General features: G+C 40.1%; 1 protein-coding gene across 2 annotated transcripts in view; it reads right to left on the bottom strand.

Moving 5' to 3' along the window:
- Window positions 1–27,490, bottom strand: part of LOC144205938 (latent-transforming growth factor beta-binding protein 2-like) — an 81,590-nt gene that overhangs the window by 29,769 nt on the left and 24,331 nt on the right. For both annotated transcript variants that reach the window (XM_077730571.1, XM_077730570.1), the window contains 6 exons: window positions 23,340–23,610; window positions 10,495–10,748; window positions 9,335–9,529; window positions 6,587–6,787; window positions 5,554–5,837; window positions 4,915–5,017 (listed from right to left, as the gene is read on the bottom strand). In XM_077730571.1, coding sequence (XP_077586697.1) covers window positions 4,915–5,017; window positions 5,554–5,837; window positions 6,587–6,787; window positions 9,335–9,529; window positions 10,495–10,748; window positions 23,340–23,610 — 1,308 coding nt within the window. The remainder of the gene's footprint in view (window positions 1–4,914; window positions 5,018–5,553; window positions 5,838–6,586; window positions 6,788–9,334; window positions 9,530–10,494; window positions 10,749–23,339; window positions 23,611–27,490) is intronic.

Raw genomic sequence — 27,490 nt, 5'->3', positions numbered from 1 at the left:
TTAGTGTCACCCTTGGTTACAATGAATTTCGACGCAGACTGGTCTGTATCCACTGAATGTACAGAGAAACACTTCCAATTGTTGTATATCCATTTAGCCCTGATTAACAAAAGACTTGGTCACCCCTCGCTAATTTTGTCTGTCTCCATTCAATTGTGTTGTGAATGCCACTGGCAACTGTTGAATAATACTTGGTTGAATTCCCTGACTTGTGTGGTGTAATTCCAATTCTTGGAGGTTTCTGATAGGCGGTTCAATCCTAAATCTTATTAAAGTCTGGTTTTCGGATCAAGGAAGACCATGCTGTGGGTATTCAAATGAAAGGGCGGCTTATGCAAAATACCAGAAAGCAGTGTAGCCAGAAGGGCTGAGAAAAGAGACCAATTTTATGCTTCATTTGAATTAAAACGGTCCTTTAATTCAGTCTGTCTGCATGACTAGTGTGTCCTTGTAGACAATTCAGTTACACGCTGTAGGGCAGAGAGCTGTCTTCAGGGTAGTAAGTATTGGGCTTCTCTTCGAAAACGATGCATGATGGAGGAGGAAATAAACGTATAAAGGGCTTCTATGGGATGGAAAATGGAGAAGGTCTAACCATCTATTCTACTGGAGTTCTACTTGTAGAAAAACAACCATTATCTCAGCCAAGACCTCCACAGGACCCATTTCCCGTAATCCTCTGCCTGACCTGATGCCATGGAGCAAGCTGGTGCCACAAAAAGGAAACCAGGGGACACACATCACACTAATCAATGAATGTATGAAGTTTTTTTTTTATTCCATGAGATCTCCTCTTGGCCCTAAAGTGTGCTTGATTTGAGGGAACACCTCAAAGGAAAGCTTTTAAAGGCAAATATCTCTTTGGCACGCGTCATTCAGCCATTCAGTTCTGTCCAAAAGACTCTGAATGTAATGTGTCCCTGCTTTCCTGGCTAATCTTTAACTTCGAACCAAAATCCTTCATTTGAAAAGGACATGCAATGAGGGTTTGCTTCTTAACTTTAGCGTGTATGTGCCACATAACATCAAAAGACATGACCCATGGGACGTATTTCCCCATTATAACTACAGCTATAGTTGTTTTCATATTATATCTTGAGTGAAAATTACGTTCCAAGCATTTACTTTGACAATTTAGTTTAAAAGCAAAATGTTGACGGGTGTGTAGGCCGCATCAAACGCACATTTGAAACAGACCTACATTCCTCCCTAATCTCCAATTCACTGTGGCGCATTAACCACCTGGGATGGCTCCAAAGAAAGACATGCCAGGATACATTCCTAATAAAAATATGCTCAACATTGCATGTATCCAATTATGAAATGCAGCACCGGTTTGAAACAGTATCAGCCTTTAACTAGGCTTTATTTCAATTTGTGGTAAGACTCACAGAGCCTTAATATACCACACAACTAAATACAGCCGATGGATTCCTTCGCTCAAAGCTCGGTGCAATAGCAAGTCAGCAATAACGTATCAAACAGTGTTAAAGTGTTGGAGGAATTCATCAAACTCAATTTAGAAGCTGCTATGGAGAAGTTACAGGCAATCTGTTCCTTTGCAGACATGTAGCACCTCTGGTTCTTGTTGGCCATATACAAGTGTTCATCTTTGATCAAAGAAAATAAAAAGCAGGCCCAAACGCAGAGTTTGGCACTTTCCACAAATGTTAGAAAGCATGTCTGAGGAACTAATGGAAAAGCAGAGAGTGATGATTTCATATTGAAAGATGTCTCCAAATTTATACTCAATTTCACACCATGTGAGTTGCAGGTCAGTGGATAATTTCTGACAATGTGAAGCTAACTGAGTGAAGCGGGCTGGCCACTCCCAAAGGGGTGAAGTTGAGGACAGTGTAAAAGCACCTCAAAGAACTGGTTGGCCCAGGCAGGTCAGGCAATCCATGGCATCAGTGGATGTGTTGCTTCCTTAAGCCCCTGAGCGACGTCTGATCTGCTTCTATGGGACTGCCCGTCATCTCAATGATTATCAAAAGGGAAGCTTCCCAGCATTGACAGATGAAGAGAAAAATGGACTGTAGAATTCCAATTGCTGTTGAATACGGAATGAAAAGCAGGGCTGCCAAGGGTCATTCTCATTCTCGACATTCAAAGGGAGAGCAAAAGTTTGCTGCGGGAACATGATATGAATTTATTAAAAACATTCCTATATGACCCCTACCTTTGCAACATAATCCTGGCTTTGAGTGTTGAAAGTATTCATTTTCTCTTAGTAACTTAGACTGTGTTTATGCAACTATTGTACACACATGTCCATGTTTCCTAATCATCATTTTCTTCAACCAATTGCTCTCAAGCTAGCTGAGAGTTTCTCCTGTGTGACCTCGATTGTCTAAGGGCACCCCCCATGGAGGAGTCCGGGAGACATCCTAATCAGATGCCCTGGCCAACTTATCTAGTTCCTCTCATTGCAAAGGATCAGCAGCTCTACTCTGAGCCTCTACTGAATGATTGACTTTCTGACCCTAACTCTAAGAGACAATCTGTAGATGAAAATCAGTTCTTTCATACATATATACATTCCTACACATATTGTTATTGCCTGAACCCCATTCTCTGGGCAACACATCTTATGACCATTAGGGCGCTCAGGTATATTCCCTAGTAGTAAATGGAGAGGCTCATCCTTTGGCTCTTTTTCTTCTTCTCAACCTGACAGACCTGTACAGATGATGCATCATTGAAGACACTGCACCTATCAGCGTGTCAATCTTGCTACCATATTGATACTTCAAAGTTGAGCAAGATGACAAAATACTTGAAATCCCCCCCCCCCCCGTCAAACCAATTCGATGCCAAATTTAATTTAGAATTCCGCAGTTGTTGTGGCGAAAGTTACACTAAAGTGGTAAAGTATTTCACACAATGGGCTGAAATACTTGAGCCTAAATAGGTACTTTCAACAAGAGCAATCAGCACCATATTGTTTCACGTGCTATAAACCTTTAAATGTCTGTGTCACATGTTCAAAATAGTAACGGTACATTATCACATACTAAACAGGAGACACGGGAGACTCTTAAAATGTTTATGTGACTCTCTCGAGATCAAGATTGATAACTGACCATCTCACAGGGAAAAAGAAGAAAAGAAGAGCAACATTTTTTTCAGGGGCCGCTTTCCCCTTGTTCCATATCACTCCGGTCACCGTGGTGGGATGAATGCAGTTTAAAGATGTAGCCAAGTGTCTAAAGTGAGAACAATAACACTCAGGAATTCAAAGCACTTCTATTAAAGCGCCTTCCAAGACTGGAGGGACATTGAATATGACTTCATTTTCCCCTCTCTCATTTTCCATCCCCTTTCTTCACAGTATGCGTGTGACCTGAGACCCAGGCCTACAGTATACCACAAACATGACGAAGACGAGCATGCGCTTGTGCTTCTACGCGGAACTTCAAAGAAACAGAGGAGAACATCTGGAAGCCCAGGAAGAGTGTTGCCTGGAGAGAAGCGGGATATGAGCAAAGAATAGATATATGATGAATGGATGGGAGGCAGAGAGATGATGTCTGCTTCTGATTAAGGCTTGGTTAGATACGGTATTAAACACAGCTTGAGGACTTTGACAGCCAACTGACATTTGTGGCTTAGGCCGCAAAGCAATTGAGAAGACATGAAAATGCACATTATAAATGTGCCGTTATTGCTGTTTTCCACCCGCCTCTCTTGCTAAAGTCCCCCTGGCCTAGTGTGGGTACAAACTCAACCTTACACACACACACACAAACACACCTCCTCAAATCACACAGATGACTGTCAGCTCGAGTAAGAGTCTTAGTGTATAGTAAGAGGTGACACCACCCACCCAGCTTGTCAGCATGCAACCAGCCTGCTGCTGTTTCTCAAACCTACCGCAGCTTGGGTTGGAAAGTAGCTGAAATACGCCTGCTCATTTCCTCAACGACTGGTTCCTTATGCCCCCGCGGTGGGTGGTGCCTGCTCCTGATTCTCATTTTCAAGCTTTAATATGCTTCCCAAGTTTTATTTTATATAGAACACCCCCCACCCCCTAAAAACCCACTTAGTTTTTACTACTCTAGTACAGTAAAGTTACATAGTCATTTTGCAGATCTAATGACAACTGACTCCGGTAATTATCCTCCCTATCCTGTCCGCAGTAGTGTTTGAAGATAATAGCTCTAAATATACACCAATTAAAAGCAAATGCAGTTAAAAATTAGAATTGTGACCGCGGACGAAAAAGGCAACAATACGTAAACATAAATCTAGATAGAAAACCCCCCTAAAAAAGTAAAAAGAGGGGCTTAACTGCAGCTTGCGGTTTGAGGTTATTGCGCCAGACAAAACCAGAATATGAAGAAACTAATAAGACACCAGAAAAATTACAATTGCATAGTCTTAAATTACCACAACATATCCCAACCGGCGCTCTCTGACCGTTTGTAGTTTCTTACAGTAAACCATAAAGCTGGTTTATAATATACAGATCTGATATCGGAAATAGTTTCATTGAACAGGTTGCTCAGGCTATAGTAGTCAATTTAAGGCAAGTGTGCAGACCTTGGACTGTCAGTAGTAAACTGCAGTGGTTATGGGGGAGGTTAGGTCATGGCTAAATAGGCAATAAAATCTGGACACCAATGAGAAGTGAATGCTACACAGACCAAAGACATCAGTGTGGAAGACTCGCCCTTTCATTTGTGTGGTCTTGCTTTCTTTGAGCTGTCACAGCTGGTAAAAATAGCGGCATATAAACACAAATGTAGTACACGTTTGAAAGCCAGAAAAAGATGTGTATATCACAACTAAAGTAGTTATCCAACAATCAACTAGTTCCCAGATATCAGTAGTAAAAGGGGAGAGGGCAAATATTGAAAATTGGGACACATGTACAGTACAGTTCATTTCAGCTGATCAATGTGGGCTTACTTGGTTTGGTTGGACACTTGTGGCACTTGTTGAGACCCCAGGAGGATCCAATGCTTCCACAGCAATCATCCTGTTTAGTTAGGCCTGGTAGTGGCTTGCCACACTGCAAAACATAGATACACAGATGTGTGATACATTTTGGGATTAAGTTATATGTAATAAGTGTGCCTGCAAAATTTGAGGTGTTTGTATAAGTAAATGCAAGAGAAAAGAAAACAGAAGGACATTTGGGGACTGGTATAAACCTCCTGGAGTTGGAGCACATTTGGCTAATTAGGAAAAAATCTTTGCAGAATCCAGTGGATTTTGGCCAGTAGAGAATCATGAATCCCAAGCACAAACACAGAAAACATTCTTTGTTTCTTTGGCAAACAAAGAGAGGAAAACTGTGGAAAATGGGAGCTTGCAGTAAACACAAACTTTTTCAATGGACCAAGCTGGAGCCATAACTGTTGCGATATAGAAGGATTTTTTTTTTACCCTAACAAAAATGTTCAAAAAAGAAAACAACACTGGCACATCAAATTAGTCAAGTTGGCATGGCTTTCGCCTTTTGTGTATTTATACTGTAGTGACATTTTGGTAACATTAAACCAATATCTTTGAATCTGGGAAAGACTTGTTATTTGATAATAATACCTGTCCATCAATCGTCTCCTGAAAGCATCTTCCTACATGCCCGTTCTGATGGTGATGTGATCTGTGATGTGGGTTCCTGTCCACACTGGAGTGTCCATTTCTGCCTCCATGATCGATGGCAAGTTCGTGGCCATTTCCGGGTTGTGAGCGTTGCTGGACAGAATGAGCCCCCTCTGTGTTGGGAGACCTCTGCCCTGGTTGGACCCGAGCCACTTGATGGATGCGGACCTCGGCCTCTGGCGGGTGCTGGATGTGGACTTTAACCAAGGATGGGTGGAGTGAGACTGGAAGAAAAAAAGATCACCAATTAGCAAAAGGGTGAGTCAGCCTTGGGTGAAATTTTGTCACAGTTCAATAATGAAGTACTTGGTCATTTTTTTCTTATACTTTTTTATCTCTTAGTGACTTCACTCAAATAAGCTACTATCCACACCATGTACAAAGAAAAGAATGCAATCGGCTAGTATATGCTTACAGATGTTTTTTTTCACTTATTTGTGGCAATAGAAAAAAAATACAGACAGCACAAAACAAAACCATTAAGTTGCCAGGTTTAAATCAGACTTAAAAGGCCAAATGCAGATGTGAATGACAAATTGTTGAAATGTGCAGAGTGCTTTTAGTTTTTGTAGTTGTGGGGATGAATCTATCTTTAGGGAGTTTGGGGGGATTTTTTTTCTCAGAATCCAATATAATGAATCAAAGTGTGACAGAAGAAATCGACCTTATGAAGAGCACATGAACTTGCAACTTTCCTCTGTGCATTTATAACACGAAAACGATCTGTTTGTGTCCTTTTAGCACGTTTCATATTTTTATTGGCTGTCACTGCCAAAAAAAAGGTTTTAAATTCTCTGCCTCTGCTTTTAAGAACTAAAAGTGCAACACTCAGACCAGATGGAAATTGATCTTGTGTTTGGAAACAATGGAATCAAGGCCTAGTATGTTTTTTGTAAGTAGAGTGAGTGATTCAAAGACAATAGATAAACAGATTCATGTGAATGCCTTTCTTTTAGTTTAACTGTGCACTTACCTAGCTGATTGGAGAGTGGTAGCGTGTACGTAGACTGGGAAGGAGATTTGGGTGCAGAATTTCTGGAGTCCTTGTGACTCGTGGGCCTGGCGTGAGACTGAGCTGGCAAGTGGCAAAACTTCCCAGTTGAGTTAGATGGACACCAACATTGGTCTCTACCAATGCAACGGCCTCCATTTCGACAGGGAATCTGACAAAAGACTGCAGATGGGGAAGAGATTTTGCACTTAGTGACTACCAATGATGACGCAAAATGTTTAAAATATTTGAATTTTACTACCCAGTAAAAAAAATTCAAAAAGCATTAGTTGACACAAAGAGCCAGAAGGAGAAGTATAAGGAGAGATGGAATATTTGTAAAATACAAAGGGAATTGCAAGGATAGGGCAACTGGGTTATTTTGTTTCTCTGTCCTATTTACTCAATCCGCGAAATGGCGAGAGAAGAGACTAAACTATACTCTATGTGCACATTCCGGGATAAGGACAAATCTCTCCACACCAACGACATTTTAAAAGCATTCAAGGGCCAGTTATGTGCATGCCAAAAAAACAGGTGGTGATTTCAGTATCACCTAAGCGCGAATCAGGAACTTGACATCTCAACAAAGTTATCATAAAATGCATGTGGACTGATAAAAACAAGAACTGTGACTGTAAACAGCTCTTATTGAGATGTTGGTTGACTTTCTATTCCAAAAGCTACTACAAGGAGAAAGAATCAGTTGCTATCAGGAAATAATTGTGGCATATCGTTATTGTGACACAAGATTCTCTTCCATATCGCAGAGAACCACTTTGCAATTAGGCTTAAAAATAATAGTTTTTGACTATATCAGTACAGAGTTGGTGCAGAAATGTCTTACCAATGTTAATATTCAGGAGTAGGGAAAGACCTCTTTTGATTAGACATACTAGCTCTAATATCAGCTCATGGGGGCTATTAAATTCTTTCAAAGTGGGATACAGGTCCGCACAAGTCTGTGCCAAGCCAGTCCCACCCGCCAGCAGGAACTATTCATAGACTTACTGTAGATTTCATACTGTGTCAACCTATGTTACTACTCCAAAAAAACACTCAAACAACAAAACAAAAAGAAAACAATCAAATTTCTCCCTACATAAAAAGAGTCGACCCCATGTGATGTCATGGTTTAAAAGTAAGTGCTGCACGCAAGGGAGCCTATGATAATTACACGGCCACATTTTTTACTGCACCAATGTTAGGGAGCATAACCAAAGGATGAGATAACTGTTTGCCGTCCTCTTGACATTCCTTGATGAGAACGCACGCCCAAGAGATAACCGGACGCAAGCCAACATGGAAGACCACCTCCTTTTTATAGACATTTTACTTTTACATAATTGAAGTGGGCTTTGAGGGATATAAAATCATTCTTATACTCATTCAGGGAGACAGCACAATTACGATGTCGTTGCCCAGAGGTCAATGTTAGTGAATCAAGAGTCCAGTTCAGGAAGTAAATTTGACACATGGAACATGCATCTATATCATTTTTTTTGAGGATGCATGGTTACCTAATTTAAATCTTGCCTTTGCACAAACTTGAATCTATGGTCAAAGTCTTCAAAATCAGTGAAATTTTGATGTAAATTTGAAAATGGACCTGGGTTCTTTAGAGATGACACTCAAAATGAAGATTTTAATAAATTTGGTAGTGATTTGAACTGAGCTTTAGTGTTTGCAAATTAATTTCACTAACAAAACTGGCAAATTGTGTGCAAATGATCAAGGATTTCAAACCTGTTCCTGATACTTTCCACTTTCAGAATGCTAGCTTTTGGAGTTTAAAGTGTTTGCCTATTTCATGACTCTTTTAGAGATGTAAAAATGAACCAAGCCTCATACTCTCAACCCTCAGTTGGAAACCTTTCCTCACAAAGAAAACTAAAGTAAAATTGTGACTGGGTCTCATCATGTTTTGGCCTGTAAGGCTATATTCCCAATAAAAGTTGTTTACCTGTTTTTATGTAACCAGAAAAGGCCTTGTATGTGTGTGGTATGTAACGTCGTCATGACTAATCCTCAAGCAGTAATTAGTCTGAGCCTTAGCTGGACCTTTGCAACTGAAGAAATAAAAACATGCAGGGTCACAGCCTCTGCCCTTGGCATTGAGGACCCCCTCCCTTCCCACGGACACTGCTGTGTGAATAGGAGGCAAATCACTGCGGATAAATGGCAGGTTTAATGTAATCCCTGTAAAATCCTGTTCATGCCGCTCTTTCTGTTTTACCGGCGCGCCCGTTCTCGTCTTTCATTCCTCTGTGCTCTCCCAGAGAGTATTTTAAATGGTTAACGGTCGGGCCAGCAGCGAGGTGTAAACCGCAAAGCGATGGGGCTAAGTGGTGGGAGCGTGGGACCACCGTCTCTAAGGTGTGTATGCGTATTTGTGTTTGGGGAGATTAGCCCTATTTTAGAGCCTGCTTATAATCTTTTCTACCCCCTTTTTTCACTCATTCTTCCAACTTCTGTTGCTCTGTGACAGTCAGATTTTTTTTCTTTGTACCTCCTACTCTCAGAGCTTTGGTATTCGAGAGAGACAGCATGACACTTGGAACCCATTTTGTCAGTCTCACCCCGTAAAAAAAAAAAATGCCCAAGAATGGAGTTGTGGGGACTATGTGTGAGAATCAGAAAACAGGCAAGGGAAAGTGAAGAAGCAGGAAGAAACGGTAATAAAAAAAATAAAACTGAAGAGAACTTGATGGCTCTGAAGTCAACACTTACAGAGTCGGAAGCCTGGCGTCTTTGGCTGCTGCTGCTGCTGCAGCTGCTGTTGCTGCTGCGAAGTCTCACTGTACACAGTGGTCACGTCCCCTTTCTCACAGCTATTGTAGCAACGGCCATTGCCGCACACACGGCGGCACGTGGTGGGTGTGAAGACGATCTTTATCCGGTCCAGGCTGGAGGTGAGATTGGCCCCTGGAAAGCAAACGCACAGTCGGTTCAGAAGGAGCAAAATCAGAAGTAGAATGGAGTCAAGCTCCATGCCTGCCTTCTTCTTCTTCCTCACTGTGACAGTCTACTCATCTCTTGGCAAAGCAAGGGGCAGTTTATAAGCTCATAAGGGCGTATGCGGATAATCGCAGCTGGCACGTTGAAGGTGAATGAGCAACGGCAGCACAGGCCAGCAAACACGGCAGTTCGGTGGCGAGTGTCCAGCGCCTTTATCTTTGAGAGAGGGTGTTTTGGATGGGTGTATGAGAGCGAGGGGTAACGAGAGGTGAGGACAAGTGAATGTTGACTTCAATTGAGCTGATTGTTACTGTGGTGCACACTAAGGTCATGGAAAAACAGGACAGAGTTAGAGAATAGGTTTTATGAAGGAAGCACGTCAGATATTATTTCCAGCCCGTTTATGCTTCCCATGCAATTGACTATAATAGAAATCAAGAAATCAAATTATTATGAACTGGGAGGACTGGCAGTGATCATTTACAGTGAATTATGAGTGGCTGTCCTCCCAGTTCGAAATAAATGGGCATCTAATGTCGGCAATTGAGATAAAAGAGACAAACAGGCCTTCTGACATTAGTTTGACTTTAAGTTAGTTGATAAAATGAACTTTTAAATTATTCTTTATGAAGGACTGGGAAGGACACAAAGTGTGTTTAACTGCGCTCATACTAAAGCAAAGGCAAGCGTGCAGATGAGAGGCACAGCTGAGCACAAACACAAAGTTATCTGGGACGCTGCCAATATATTTTTTCCCTTTTTTACAGCCCATGTTCCACTTAGCCGTGACACAGCAGGATTTGTCAGAATGTATTTTGACATCAGCTGTGTTGTTTGTTTTGAAGTGGCAAGTCTGGGCACAAATGTCAAGTGTGCATTTACAGTGAGATTTTCATTTCACAGTGTATACAAAGTGGGCTCTTTTTTCTTACCTGCTGGCGATAGAGCATTGTTGAAATGTCCATTAAGCTGGTGGTTCGCAGTTGATCTGTGACCGTTGAAGTAGTGAATGTTGTCATGCCCATTTCTTTGTCCATGAAAGTTCCTGTGCTCATTTCCGTGGGTGTTGCCGTTGGGCAATGCGTTGGAAGTGATCGGCCCAGAGGATGACGGATAACGCTTTACGGTACGGGAGGTCCCGGTTAGCTGAGGGGAGGAATCAGGGGGTCCCCGTCTCACTTGGGTCCTGTCAGTCACATCATCACAAGACCACAAACATATGACCTCAGAGCAAAGAGAAAGTCCCACACATATATATACTCAATCAGCAATGCATGTGCATCAGCGTGAAATTGGTTTAAGCTTGGTGAGACTGTGCAACAGAAAAAAAGTTATTCCTAAGAGATGAGCATTGTGCCTGAGGTCATACCTCTGCTTAATTAATAAATTTGCAGAAATTAAATCCATAATAAAAGCATAAGTTGTCTCGACTAACATCAGCTGCAAGTCAAGAAGCCTTGACCCTTACTCATCCAAAAAGATTCTTTTTGATGACACAAAAGAGATTTAGTATGAAAAGATAATTCATCACACAATGAGGGAAAAATGATCCACCTCACAGATTCCTAGAGAAAACAATATTGCCATAAGACCTACATCATTTTACTCAGCACCCATTCAGTTTGCTTGACTCTATTACGGACTTACATCGACTGGAAAAAGATAGAGTGAAAAACAGCAGCAAGTATTAAAATGAGGGTCGAAGAACAAAGCTTGATCCGGAAACACATTTTTCTGGGGGAGCCAGGGAAAGATATGGGTCATTTGCTTCAGCCAATGATGTGCAAACTGGATTATGCAACAACGATAGATTCTCATGAGAATTTCTGATTTATTAACAAAAGGTATCGCCCCTTGTTACGGTTTCGTCACCAAGGAATAATCAAGCCCTGGTCTTGGATGGAAACTGAAAATGTCTCATTCCACTTAACCATACTATGCAGCACATGATATCAACAATGACTCATAACTTTGTGTTAATTCAGTAATAAGGTATTACAATTTGTTGAAGAAATGCTTTTCCAAGTCCAGTCCTCTAAGGAGTCCTAAGTGAGCAGTAACGTCAACAGAAACTTTGTATTAGACTTTATTTAGTAATTTCCATCTGATTTTCTTGGTGCTTAATGAGTAAATAGTTGAATTTGGCAGATCTCCTTTATGTAATTTGTCCTAATCAGTTATTACCAAATTCATTACACCACTGCTATCCAATATGATTGAGCTCTTATTTTTTTCAATACTGTTTCAATTTCAGTGATCTTGTGTTAACCATATTGTCAACAATGAGGATTTTAAAACATAATTCTACCTTTTTAAGCATAAGATGAAACTACTTATACTAAGAAGTATTAAATGCATACATTGACATATACATACACATTAAATATATTTTGATGCTTTGGCATAAACCTTATATTAAGCGGTGGTCTAAGAAAATTGCTAAGAACTATACATATCTTTTATACATATGGGAGAATACATATTTGTTGAAACTGTTTTAAGAGGTAGCATTCGATTTGATACACAGACTGTAGTCTTGGCAGAAGTTTGCACTTTACTTTGAATTGACATGTGATTCAGAGCCAGACGCCAAGTACTTATACAGTGAATCAGCTCCCAACAGATGCAACCAAAACCAGAAAAATAAACACATTATATAAAAGGCATGAACACACGCACGCAAACAACATTCCAAGAAGTGACAAATGTAACGCAAGTCAATGCATGACTCTTTGTAACCGGAGCAAGCCAGAAACCACCTCCCTGCAGTCGGCGGCGGGAAGAAGAAATGAAAGGAAAAGGGAAATGAGAGACAAACTTCTGATAATGGTCTCTCGCGTCATCTTTTGAAAAGTCAAACGGCTGTAGTTGACAGCTGCTGACCTAGATCCGGGACCTCGGGCGGCGCCTATGGATTTGGATGTGACACTGGGAAACACAAGGTGCTGAAGTCAAGGTGGGAACGCCAGAAAAGGCGGAACACAAACGCCGCTCCTAAGTCTCATCCAAATCATGATGAGCTTTTTCCATCATTTGCAATGATACCTGGCTCGCACGCATCCTGCCTCTCTTCCTGGACTTAGCCAGATGTTACTCTGCCTGTCTATGGCTTCCAATTATGAAGTGACTTCCTTCCAACATGAGCTCACAGCTGCCCCCTCTGCCTGCAGATCGGAGACCACTGACAGAAAATGCAATGTTGCATGCTGGATGTCATCATTAGGAGGAACTAACTCTTCCCCCGTCTAGTTCTGGGTGATTGAATGTAATCTTTCATAACCTGCCACTGGTATTTTTTAAAAACACAAGGAACGATGTTTGAGATATCAAATGATGGCCACGCATGTTCAATTGAACCCCCAATGAGCCCGATGAATAAACTGATAAATGTGAGTACAGTTCACAGACGGGCAGATTATTTGGATCTGCATTTAACTGGAAATAAAACAAGCTCACAATTCCGAGAGGCCATGGACAATTACACTAAACAGAAGATGCTACGTTTGACTGCCTGTCCAACTTATTCATTACTTTTAATATGAAAAAAAAATCCTGACATTCCAAAATAAATTACGATTGACCGGGTCCTCTTACTATCGTCATATGGAAAGCTATTAATCATAATCATTTTTACGGAAATGACAAATCACAATTAGGGCCAAGAATTGCAACTGGGCAAGGACAAATACTGTAAATCTTGCAGCACGTTGCACAACCACGGCTTGGCGTTCAGTCACAGTAAATATCTTTGAACTTGTTTAGTATTACGGCACACGGATGCTCGCCACTCATGAAGACATGATAGGCAGCATGAATGGTAGTTCCAGACTCACGGCCTAAACCCAGATGCGGCTGGAATCGAGGTGGTCTTCAGGCTGCGGCGGAGCCAAGAACTGGAAGTGAGTTCAAAAAAGTTAGGAAAACACTCTGATCTTTGAGCTTCTGCTGATGCTTAGCACAAAGTATGAGTGAAATAGGGTCCAACAAAGTACGCTGCCAGGCTAAATGTGTCAGTCCACTTTGAAGATTTGTTGAACCGATACCAAGGGTAGGGAATTGTCACGCTGTTTGGTTAGATGGTTTTGGTTATAAGGTGCCAGAAAAAGGCTTTTTCAGTTGACTTGAAAAAAAAATTGTCATGATATGGGCTGTGTTGTGTCTACTGAGGAATTGGAGTGAATGGAAAAGGATGAATCCTGTTCAGTTCAAACAATCAAATGAAAACACACAGTGACCAAAAACATCTGACTAGCCCAAAACGTGTTTGAGACTTCGCACAATAATCTGACTCATTTGCTCAGAGACTTCACTAGTAGCTTTTTTTTTTTACTGTTTCTCCAATAAAAGTCAATATGAAGAACAGAATTTGCCAGTTAAAGCTAATGCATTTCAGAAGTACCACTTTTCTTTTTCCTAAAGTGCAATGGCATGAAAGGGGGTATGTTATTTTGATATTACTTTTCTCTGCCTTCTTGGCCCTTGAAACAGAACACAGCCCTTTCTTGGCAATGCTCTTTTTTAATTTCCATTTGTTTGAAAATAGCTCTCTCCAAAACCATGTCAAATAGCAGAAAATAGACCGATATATGGACCTCGCCAAGATGTTGGATGGAATCGTTCTGGGCAAACTGTAGAAACAAGGAACTCTGGCAGCAGTAAAAAAATGTGTCAAAAATGTATGTATTTGGCCATCCAATGTGTATTCAGGTCTTGCAGAAATGACCTGCAAATAAATGAGTCGCTAACCTTAGCAGCCATAAATGTTATAACCACAAAAGTTTACATTTGGTAACTAGAGATTTCTATTTTAAAACTGAAGGATAAAATTACAATTTTTCCAACCAAAAATGTTTGCCAAATGGTTTATGCAAGCATTTTATGGAAAAGAGCTATTTATAGGCTCCCATGAAAATAACCATCATTAAAAGTGTATATCAATGTTTAGACAGTTTCATCTCATTTAGAGAACACATTAAAGTTAATTCCATATCTTGCCGTCAAATTTGCTAATCATTAGTCTGCCTGAAGGGCATAGCAGAAATTGGAAAAATGAGCAGCTGAAACTCTGAACACGCTATGTTCTTCCAATCAACTGCTAAAAAAATATTGCAGTTGTTTTAGGGATTGATTTATCAATAGATTAGGCTGCTGAATAACGCAATGAATAAAATATTTCACCATTTTCTGGCTAATATCACATGGGATAGACAAAACTCTCAAAACTTCCCAAGATGCCATAAAAGTGCCCATTGTGGAGTATAACACACGCAGACCACAGGCAAGAGTTCAGTCTGGAATTTGGTTTGTCTTAGTAGTCTCGGTATATTTTAAGAGGTGAAAGAAGTCCCTGCGTGGAAGAATAAATTAATCCCTTTTTTTATACACACCAGTCAGTGCACAATTGAATTCCTAACCATTTGTGGTTGCACTTTTCATTTCTCTGGCTTTTACACAGCACTCATCCACTCATCGTTTGCCACCAAGGCCCTGTGTCACTCTTTCAATAAAACCCAGAGGTTTGATTTCCAGCATGTGCCGTTAAATATAATATCCAACCCTGGGGAATTTTTCATTACGTTGTTGTTGTATGTTTCGCTTAGCAACAAAGTTGAGTAAAGGGACAGAGGCAGACTTTATACTAATTGGAAATACAAAAATAACTCAGCGACAGCTACTGTCACATTAAAGTCAAACATAAAATTATAGCTTTTTCTCACAGTTTAATCTCTAGTAGTAAACCTTTAGTTTATATTGCAAGCTTTGCCAACCCAAACACTCCAGGCGTCTGTGTTTAAAATATATATTAAGTTGTTTAAAAACCCCATTAAGTATGGCCATGTTAGTAATATACATAACCCATTAGTTTAATCTTTACCATGGAGACACAAGATGTGAAAGGCAACACTACATTAAGGGCATATCAATTTACCATGGCACAGACAGTTTAATTTAATGTCTCTGGCCCGCTTCAGTTAAAATGGAATTGGAATCTTGCTTTCCCGTCTGGGATCTGTTCCATTTCACCGTGTATAAATCCAAATAACATCAATCATAAAAATCTACGAAAGGTCGACACCATTCTTTTTAAATTCGCTGTGAGTATGGTAAGTAAAATTTAGAACCTTTTCGTGTAAGCAGAGAAAATTCATTTGGCACCAATTAAGTTTGGTCAAACAAGTGCACCGTCTTGGAATAACACACTACTGTAAAAGTACCAAAGGATGCGTTACACTAGCCTTCAGTCAGAGATGTTTGTAGTTGTGTAGTATTCATTTCTGGCTGAGGCAAACTTATTTTCCCTTTCCCAGCTAAAGCAATCGATGTGTTACAGATCCAAAAAAGTGGTTTGTTTCAAATGCACGCTCCTTGGAAATGACATTTATTGAAAGTAGTGCCAGTAGTTTAAAATGAGTAAGTTCCATCACAGAAAATGACTGCACTCTTTTAAAATACACCAAGGGATGAAGCCAAACATCGGTGAGCAATTAAGGGTCAATCTCTTGTGTGTGTGTGTGTGTGTTTTTTTGTTGATAAAATCTCAAGTCATTATGAGTTAGATAATTGTGGGCCCTGTAAGAATATCTCCCCTTGTGAAAATTTGGGTGTGTCGAAGGTTTATCACACCCGCCACTGAGACTGGATTAAATCATGTTCTGTCTGGACAGCCTTCCAAGAATTGCTTTAGTAGCAGCCAGATCCTGGGTGAAATTACTGTGGATTCTGATTGGATAGCTCATTTTTACTTTTTCCCTAATGGGGATTGGGCTCATGTGAATGGCCTGGTCAAAACAGTAAAGGCTATTGAGAAATAAATATAAGAAAATGTATTAGTTGGAACTGCTACTCTGATAAATTATAGAGAAGGAATGCAATTTTATTATAATAGTGCAATTTGATTACTTTGTAACACTTGGCCCAATGTTGGACTGCTAGTAGGACTGCTATTAGGAGTTTTGCGTCATGAGATCTGGTTCTTAATTGAGAGCCTGGTGTGTAATGATGATAATGATACAAGTGCAGTAGTTCAAGAAGTACAAGTGCAATACAACATTGATTGCATTGATATTCATATAAACAAACATACAGCGTACCAAAACAGCTGATTATGTCACCAAAGAAATAGGTTTGCCAAGGGTTTGTCCGCCAGGACCAGAAACATAAAATAAAATATCAGCGTATCAAAATCTGAATACAAGACAACTGACCTGCTCAAATGGCCTTCAATTTCAGAGGCAAAACTAACAACAGCATTTCTAGTTGCCTTCCATTCAATTTTTGAAGATTACCATGACCTGGATGACTGACTATACAGTCTATAATAGAATCCGACGTGCACATAAAACACAACTGTAGTGGGGTAAACAGTTCCCTTTTTGTCTCCTAGGGCGCCAAAGACATAATAAATTAGGAGAGGTCTGATCCTCGATGGAAGCACAGTGGCGCGGTTACTGTGGTTCAAGGGTTACAATCATAACGTCTGGAGACATTGTGAGCTGAGGGGAAATTCAATCCTTACTGGTCTGTTGTATTTGCTCTGATCATTCACTTAGGAAAATGCCACAGGACAGGTCAGTAGGAAGAGCCACTGCTGACTCGACTATTTTTCTGAGTGTCAAATGTCAGACTGCTCTGAGGTGGAGTATTATTCTGGTACAGCCGATTGATGGAACTGTTCAATGTGTTAGCATGGCTTCAGAGTGCAAAGCAGGGTTCTTGGAACCTGTGAGCGCACAATATTTGATTCTATCTTTTCCAACAATAATGGGGTACATTTAAGGTCTCCTGGCATGCTTGAATCAATGCACTAGAAATGATTAGTCCCCTCCTCTTATTTGCCCAATGAAATTGGGCCAACCGCCTGACACTGCTGCCCAGAGTGTGTTGTAGACAGGGCTTTAGAGAAATGGGATGTGGGAGTGAAAGACGTATCTGTCCCACGCTGAGTGCTAGATTCTCTATGGTCCTTTGTTCCCCCTGGACTAGCAGGAAGCCAAATACTCATGGGACTCATTTGGCTCTGTATTTTTAGACAGAAACACAGCTACTTTTTCTGGCCCGACTGAGTCAATATTAATGTGCTAAGCTTAGTGCAGTTCAGTCTACAGTACATTTGGGCTGTCTTCAACACATAATATGTCACACTTGTCAAGCAAAGTACAGTGAGCGAAACTGGGACCATTTCCCTTTTTCTGGTGTTAGATAAAAAAATAAAGAGCCCTAGGTGGAATGCCTGCCTGGCGGGGAAGTGGTTACTGCGACAGCCTCACAGTTCGAAGGTCAAGGGTTCGATCATAGGTCGGTCCAGACTGTTTAGAGTTAGTTCTTCCTGGGCCTGTGTCCTGTGTGGATTTTCTCCAGGTACTCCAATTTCCTCCCAAGACAAAAGTTATTCTTCTATTAGACGAATACTGTCATACTATCATGAGAAAATGACTTACTTCTATCTTGATTTTGGAGTAACAGTATGTTAAGCCGTGCACATAAAACTGGAATTAATGTATCGTGCATGCAATAAAATTTACAGGACAAGTGAGAGATCACCATGCTACTTCCAAGTTTATTTCTAATAAATCAACATCTGAACTCAAAGTAAATAATTACTCTGGACAGATGGAACTACTATTGCCAAAAGACAAAATGATGATGTCCTTTTAAGACCAGGCTGTCAGGTGCTATGTCAATTTAACTCATGTGGAGTTAGTGGAGGATTTTTTTTCCAAACCAATCCTAAAAATCACCCCAAACTTTTGTCGTGCTTGGACATTCTGATAATGAGTAGTGACAACAGCACTGTTCATGAACTATATTTTCATACAGGTGCCAATGTCACCTACAGGATTTTGACAGCAGATCCAGTCTGCACTGCTGCTGCTGCTGCTGCTGGTGTGGTTTGTCTATAATGGGAGTGAAAGCAACCAGTGATCCATGATTAACAAGAAGAACTCCCACTATGACCACAGTTTCCTCTGAGAAATGGCTGTGTGGTTATGTGCAAAGCCTTGAGTCAACAAGCCGCACACATGCGCTTGGCCTTAGTCACCATGCATCCTGCATGTCGGTCTTAAGAGTTAATGCAGAAATAACATTGTTGAGGATCATTTAGCTTTATGTTACTTGTTCTCTGTTGTCAAATTCTAATCATAATCAAGCCACTGACCACTTTGTACTCGAAATATATCAGTCAAGACACTGATACATCAACAATCCTGGTAGAACAATATTGGATGTTGGTTGAATAACAGGGGAAAAAAAGATTGGAATATACTGTAGCTGACTGTATCTAAACTATCTATTTGTGAAATAAGACCAGCATTCTGAAAATAGCCCAGGCACTCAAAATGCAATCAAAATGCACTTAAACTCAAGTTAATAAACACTCAAATGTCCTGATTTATTAAGCAAACTCAAGTGGTGCAATCTGGTAATGAGTACAGCACCCTTCATATCAGGCAAATCACATATTTTCTCAAACATCGTGTTTTTACTATGTTAGCTTTTTATGAGCCAATCTAGTGTATAGCTGGATTGCATTATATTGCTTTACTGCAGGAAATAAGGCCTTTGAAACGGCAGCCTGTGCTTTAAATAAAAAGTTACGAGTTGCCTTTTTGAACACTGAGATTCCTATAAGTTACGAGGACCAACCACGCGTGACAGGCAAAAACATTTTTCATTAACAATTCAGTCATAAGATACCAGTCGGACACCTTCATCACTACAGTTTTATCTCTTGATATCCAGGTGTCTTCTTCAAATGGGATTATATAACTGAATGAGAGCAAGATGACCTTTCCAGGGATGATGTACATGCTGCATACACATCCTGCTCTGCCCCATTCTGTTTCCTGTAGACGACTGATGTCATAGACTAATGGGGGCGTGGAGGTGATATGAGGGCCTCAACGGAGAAGGTGATATATATGTTATCACAATTCTAGTTGAGCCATGGGAGTTCATCAGAGGCCTTGACCTTCCTATTGCGACCATCTGTAATCTATAGGATTTAATGCTAGCAGCGGGAAGTTTTTCATAACTTGTGTGTCACCCCTTAAAGGAAAAGCCAATGTCACCATATAGCATTAACATGTCTCAACATGGGTGAGGAAACAATTATGCATTTTTACTTCTGTAATTTATAGGTCCAAAGCACATGCTGTTGAAGTATTTGCAAGCCAAAGTTAAAAAAGTCACAAAAACTGAGAGAAAAGGTGAAAGGTCCTTCCTGTGTCCCAGCATCTGACATATGTTAAGACTTTTAACTCATGGGAGGAAGTGAAACTTGAGCTAGGACGCCAACAATATACCTTACACAGGTAGGGTTCAGATTTGCGAGGGGAAAGATAAGAAGAATGAGGATTTGTAAAGTAAGAGCTTTCACTTTCAATGTAGTAGAAAACACTTAGCTCCATCACACCTGAATGGATCGTCAATGAATTGTCAACAGACGAGTAAGCAGAAAAGGCAGCGAGTGAGGATATTTTTGTATTGAGACGGAAAAGTTCAGGCAATGGAATTGTGTGGTAAAACTCCAGCACACCTTTTTTATTATGCAGTTTCATTTTGTCATTACAGTTAAAGGAGTGTTTAAAGAGTACTTTATTGTTTTAAGATGGTGATCTTAGAGCTTAGCCGAACAGGCTGTTTTACTTTTAAATTAGCATTGTATTCTAAATGTATTTTAAGTTGCTACATCAAGAAAAGTGAAAGAACCAGGCCAAAAGTGGTAATGGTCTGGTCTTTAAAATAGACTCAGAGGGGAATTCTGAAAACAATTGATTACGCCATCATTGGCATCTAAGAATGCACCTATGCTGAAGACCAGGAAGCAGAAGTCAAATATCTTAAATGAACCGTGTACAAACATAATTTGTCTGTTCTTTGATGCAATAAAACAGAAAAGAAACCTTGAGAAAGAAAAAAAAGATGGACAAAGGATGTGACAGTAATGTAATTGGAAAAACAAAGGTTCCCAAGAGTAAATATTAGTCAGGACTCGGAATATGGTAATAGTTTGACATCTATAAAAGCAAAAAAAACCTTTATATCTAAACTGTTCATTTGGTTTTCCATTACAACTGATCTGCTGATGAGCATGAATGGCCAACACCAATGCCTGGAAAAATGAATCTCAAAGAAGCCTGTAACTGATTGAACCGTGTTATTGCATAAACGCTTCATTTAAATGTTTTCTCTTCCTGCGCCTTTGTTTAATTCATTTTCCAAATGATGGCTTGTACTTGGCACTACTTGACAGGGGAGGTCGATAACGGGGTGCTGCTAACGTAAAAAGTCAAATGTGATCCAAGACAGACGTATTTAGTACTTGACATCCTTGCCAGTAGGATGAAACTGGAAGGAAAGTAGCTGCACATATGGAAAGGAATTTACTCCCTGGGCATTTAGGTAGAAAAAAATATATATTTCTGAAGCAAATGTCAGTCCTCCCTACTCTTTAATCCAAATTCCAAAACTGGGCAGTGGTGTTGTCTCACTATCTCATTCTATGACTTCATGGTGTTCGTGCTTTCCTGGATTTGGAGTAGTGAAACATCAATCAGATATATGAAACGAAGACTTGCATCCTGCACGTCTTCTCCGAGGGGAACACTTTCAATCCCTTGAAGTCAACTCTGAGCCAAAAGAATGCAGAACGTTTTCTGTCAGTCCACGAGATCTAAGATTTGCACTCCAATTTGTCTCAGGGCTTCTTGGAAGAACAAGTAAGAAACAAATCTTCGATGATTTACAATGTTGGCAGGTTTTCCACCTGTCATGTTAAGGGTTATACGCAACAACCGCATCTAATAATTAGCCTAAGCTGCATGCTGGGGAAGCTTAAATTATAGAAGAGGGAAATGTCTCATCTCTGAGCCTAAATTCTTCAAGTAGTTAGTCACCTTTCAATCAATTAGGAGAGGGAACAGTCATGATGAGGGCACGTGTGACTCAGCAACCTTTTACTCTAATTCCCTTTGGACAAGGACTGTGAATCGGGAAGCAGAAAGATATGAGTGTGTGTGAGTCAAAGATATTGACGGATATGGAGGCAACTGTGCGATTTTCACAAGGGATCAGTTAAGTTTACTGTGACTCAAATATATGCATTTTGGAGAGCATGATGCATGAGACCACTCTGTGAAGCATCTGCCACAATTTGTAATTCATCACTGATACCACAAACTTGAGAGTGAGGAAGCAGGGCTAATAGGACATTGGAAAACAAACAACGATGTCAAAAGGACAACACCATATGCATTGGAAACTTGGTGGAAGTTTGTTGAAGGAAAATGTATTCTATTGTCCGTTATTGATCATTCGCTGCCAATCCCCTTGGGTCTTTATCAAAGCCAATGGCAGCCAATGAGATTTATGTACAACTGTTGCGTAAACTATAGGCGTAGTGGGGATTAGGTTGCTTGAGGGCATAACAGTAATTCTCAGGAAGCAGTGTGGGTTTCGGCCAAACTTTTTAGCTATACAAAAAAAATGTTATCTGTTACAAATAATAAACTTTTAACATTTTCCCAGAGACATTTGTTTGGAGTATGCCTATACATCTTGAATAATGAAACCATTCGTATCTATAATCGAACAATTAATCAGACCAAGTGGTTATTTCTAAGCAGACATGACCTAAAACAGTCACACACGCATATATAAGCCAAGAAGCTATTAGTCCTGTCTGATTAGCAGTCTTTGGAGAATTAAGTGAAAAAGATGTGCTCGTCAGGGCAATTACGCGTTGGATGGATTATAGTTATTGTAAAATCAGGAGGGAAAAAAATCCATGTAAATGTCAAACACTAAGAAAATATAATTGTCCTTGTCTTATTTTCATAGAAAATAGTCTGTTTGATACTTCTGTCTTGTAACCCGTGTTATGTTTCCACATCGGAGGGATTTACCTTAATACTTCAAGTATGGAAGCAAATTCTTATCAGTCTTGACATTTGTTTTAAATAGTGTATATCAAAGATTAGGGGTTGAATCAAGTCATCTGGAATGATTTATTGGACATGTAAACACGGGCACTTGAAGAGGAGTATAATTAAACCATGGCTGTTTGTTCAAGAAAGTTAAAAAATGTTGTAATCGTGCGGTTTATATCTTTTTTTAAGGCCTTCTTGTATGACCGTAAATGTTCTTTAAACAAACTGCTCTTAGGATTCTTCTTTTTCAGACCCCAACGAACTCTCAAAAAGGAATAAGAAAAAATGCCTATAAGTTTTCAAAAAGGTACACTTGGGAGTAAAGTAGATTTTAGTAGTAGAATTATATATTTTTTTAAACCCTCACAAGACACTCATTAACTTGATAGGGAGGTTCACACATCCCAGTCTAAATGAATTGAACATCCATTGCCAACAATGGCAAGTTTATATCAATTTATAAATATTTCGATAATTGTGGAAAATATAATAATTACAAATACTTAAAAGACATGTAAAAATAACTCCTAATAATTACATTTTTGAAATGACCAAAATAGTCATTTGGCCAAAAAAGGTCACAGGTCTTAGTGTCAAATTTCAATAGCTGTCCCTAAAATGGTCCTTTCATTCACTGCCATCCAAAAGATGCCCAATTCTTTTAACTGGAAAAACCGTAGGTGATCATTTACAGCTGTCAAACGCTGCAAAGAGTAACGATAAAACAGCTACCATGCAGTACCTCACTCTACAAAAATAATTGGGCATTGCTCTGCCTGTCGATAGAAGGTTTCGTTTTTTTTCGCTTAAAGTAGAACAGGTGGCAAGTTACAGCTGGCATGACTTACCCAGTTTGGGCCGGTTGCCTGGTGGTCGCAGGTCGTGGGGTCTGGCCCTTAGTGCTATCAATGGCCTGCCTATCCCCAGGCCGTCTCCGGGGTTGGTCTCTTTGGAAAGGGTTGCTGCCCGGCTGCACACGTCTCAGAGACCCTCTCTCGTGGATGTACACCTGCTCGGGGGCCACCTCTTCACAGCGGGGCCCCTGGAAACCCGAGCGGCAAACACAGGTATGTGGCCGGCTACAGGAGCCGCGGTTCTGGCAGGGCGGCTGGCAGTCGGCTGAAAAGAGAATATAGACTGAGATCAGGTTTTCAGCAGGTTATTTTAGAACATTTTCACTTCAAATGTATCATGGGTGAGTAGTTGTAATGTCTTCTCGTGTTCTGGGCACTGCGGTTCATTTTAAACGTATTCAATCAAGAGGCTGTTAACTTAACTTCTGAACTGTTCCTCAACCTTTTATGTAGCCGTGAGCCATGGGGGGAAGCTGTCATGTTCCATTACTTAAGCATAAATGCAATCATCTACTTTTCCAGCTCCTGGCTAAAGTAAAAGACTGTAATCAAGGTTCATGGTTCTGTTAAGGCCAATAAAGAGTAATTTCATCACTGATCTTAAATTTGATGGGCGTCTTCTTTCCAAATTAGGCTGGATTTAAATAAGTTTAAGTGACTGGATTTCATTTTTTCTCTCCCAATTAGCACAATTTTAAATGTAGGTCAGGATAAAGAGAAATCAGATATCCGTAGATTGGAATCAGGTCCTTTCAAAATGTAAATTCAACCCAGATATAGATCTGATATTTTGCCAATGTTGGGATGGCTGAGTGCAGTGTAATTCCAAAGTCGCCTAAACCAACCAACTTAAACCAACGGAACCACAGCTTTTAATTTATTTATGCTTTATTGTCGCAATCTTTTGTTATCCATAAAAGCAAACATTGTAATCACAACTGATGACAATTGAATGTATGGACAGTGCAAAAAAAATATTGTCAAACAGTTGGAACTGGGCACTTAGACTTACGTAGACATTATGTAGGAACTACAACTTTAGTTTCAAAAACATGCTCCATCCAAAAAAAGACTGTCCTGTCCTCTGAAGATAATATTTATCAAAAGTCATCTAATACATCACGCAAAGGTCACGTCGCGGCCACAGAAAAATGATCTGTGTCAGCGTGCCGACCCAGTTGCACTTCCTCCCATCCCACTCCAGATACTTCAGCCCTGAAAACCCAACAGCATGCCATTTAACTAAACAGCCTCTTCATCTTCTGACACATAGGTTTTTAATAGAGGATGCTTGAGGGGATTTATGACATTGTGCTTTTACCAGTAAATCAGGCCACAAAGCAAAGAGCAGCACTCTGTCAACACGACTTCGGAATGCTATTGACATAGACGCTGTGGACACTGACAGATCGCAGGCTGAAACACTAGCACAGCTCCTGGAATTGAGAAAAAAGCACAACTGCCTCCTTACCTGCCACGTACTTCCTATTATAGCCATAATTCTCTCGTTCCCTATATTTCTTTTACACACTAAGAAAGGCCCAATGGACACATAATGTTATTTTTTCCCAATAATCATAACATATCATGTCGATGCACCTGGAAAGATAAACTAATGCCTGTGTTTAGGTTTTCTCACCATGAATTTTAAACGAAAAAACAGTCTATTATGCGCAGTCATGGTGTGATGAGACGACATGAGCTAACACACTCTGGATTGAATATCACAATCTCTTGAGTTTTGCGGTAAACCCTTGATTAAGTCAAGCATTTAACAACTTTTTGTAAAGTTCTTTATACAACTATTTAAACCCAGAGCAGTTTGGATGTAGTGATGTGAAATTTCCATCGTAGGATAAATTGGGAATGCCCTGGGCTCTGTCTGGCAAGAGGGTCAATACATCAAGAACCTTGTATGCTCTGGCTACATGCCATATCCTAGCCCTATGGTCTGTTCCAGCTCAGTTTTAGTGAGAGTAAGTGTGGGTCATACATATACATACTACATCAGTAAAGATGTCCCTGATTCCCTCTGTTTTGACATCTGAGCCAGAATATGAAGAACAACTGATCCAAATGCAAATGGCTGAAATAAATCTAGGACAAGATTAAAATTATATAAATGTTCATCTACTGTATTTTCTAGACTATACATTAAATCACATTGTTTTTCCATAATTGATGTCATATTTCACATGGGACAAATGTTTTATTTTTTCACAGAATTTGTTTGTTGTGGTTTGAAGAAAGGTTGAGAGTGTGAGAGAAAAGTAGTAGATGTGTTGTTTAGACTAAATAACTGCAGATTTGGTCTGGTCTTCCTTTTATTGTTATTACTATAATATAGGATGATGTAAATATGCCATAAAGTAAATCCCCACCTTAACTGTGACAAATACTCCAGTGGGATTATTTAACAATTAACTTTTACAATGTATCAAAATTGTCGATCATTCATTAACGGAACATCCCATTTCAAATGGATTTGGATGCCCATCACCATCCACAGCACTGAAAAATAACAACTATCCAATTTAAACTGAATAGGAGGTTGATAGCCATCAATGGCAGCCAGTATAAAATCCCTAAACCTGGTGTGACACAAACTACCCCATGTAATACGTCAGTTAAAGAGGTAGCAAAAGCATAAGTACCGACAAGAGACTCCAGTACTCATGTGTTTGTGTGTGTCTTCAGCGATGTGTGAAAGTCCATTCACCCTGTAACAACATTGTGACAGAACCGCCCACAATGACATTGGCATGGACAGGTCAGTTACATGTGCCCCACATGATGCCTCTAGTCGGGCTTTGGTCTACAGCGCTGCAGCCTGTCTGGATCTTCAGCCGGTTCTGCCTAGTGCGCACATTGTCACGGTAATTGCTGTCGTGCAGATTTGTCTTGCACATCATTAAAACTAATTGCCTCACATTCCAGCCATTTCCCAAATATGTGCAGTGATCATTACTTTGATAGAGTAATAAAACCAGAATCCATTGGAAATAAAAGAGGAGAAATGGCAAACATTCCTGACATTGCCACTTAGGCTTTAATTATTACAGGGACAGAGTGGCCAAGTTTTGGGAGGTTGTGTCCAAATCCATTCATCTGAAAAGACGATTAAGATTGTTGTTGGCAGATAGGGACAGGCCAAACAAACACCCTGATGACGTAGAATAAGCTGTAAAATCCACTTTAGTATTGTCTTAATATGGATCTTGTATACCTATTTCCACTTCATGTTTAGGGGAAGACAATAATTCCTCTTCAGTCCTCTGCAATCCCCAAAATTTAATAATAGCCTGCATCTCCGTTGTTGGGAGTTTTGGAAAAAAAAATCATGAAATATGTTTTTCAACAGGAATCAGGAAGTGAAGCAAGTCAGGTGTTTAACATATTGAGGAAGAGGTTTTTTTTTTTTTTTTTTTTTTTTTTTTAAAGGCTCTATTGCACATTTAATATAATGACTTTGCTAATCATTTCAGTGTTAATCTCTTTCCGGCATGTGATTTACACATGGTTGCCAGTCCAGTGCTATCAAAGCAGTCCTGCCAAAAACTGACGTTGCCGTCCACAAAAAAAAAAAACTGCATTAACTATACAGCTTCTTTATTGTTCTAATGTGAAACAGACATGACCATGAAAAAATGATCATGTATTTTTCACCTTGTGGTAAATCTTACACGGATTGCATTTCATCAGATTATGATGCCTGTGTCACATATTACACACAATTCAGAATCAGGTGTTTTTGTCTAATACAGGAGCTGAAGCTTTTAATTCTCCACACCACCCTCAGCTCATTGGGGGATTTTCTTAACCTACGGTCGACCCTTGACTCTGTATACATTACTTTCAGCTCTGCTATAGAGTGCACCTCAAACGCTCCAAATCATTGTCGAACGAGCCATATGCCGGCCAATCTGAGAAACATACCTGAATCCAGCGACTTGTAAACCAACTCAAACAAAATCCACAAACTTTTATTCTGCTGCGGGATCGTATACCCAACCACTTCCATATGGTTTTCCAGCAGGAGGGTGCTATGATGAAGGAGTTCCCCCTGAGAATGGTGTAGTAGCCTCAGTGGGCATGTGGCTGCTTGGTTTTTAATGCGCCAGTCAACGTGTCAATCACTGCTTTTA

This window comes from Stigmatopora nigra, chromosome 13, assembly GCF_051989575.1.
Source record: "Stigmatopora nigra isolate UIUO_SnigA chromosome 13, RoL_Snig_1.1, whole genome shotgun sequence".
NCBI lineage: Eukaryota > Metazoa > Chordata > Actinopteri > Syngnathiformes > Syngnathidae > Stigmatopora > Stigmatopora nigra.
The sequence above is the reverse complement of the archived record's forward strand: the minus strand, read 5'-3'. Positions and strand labels throughout refer to the sequence as shown.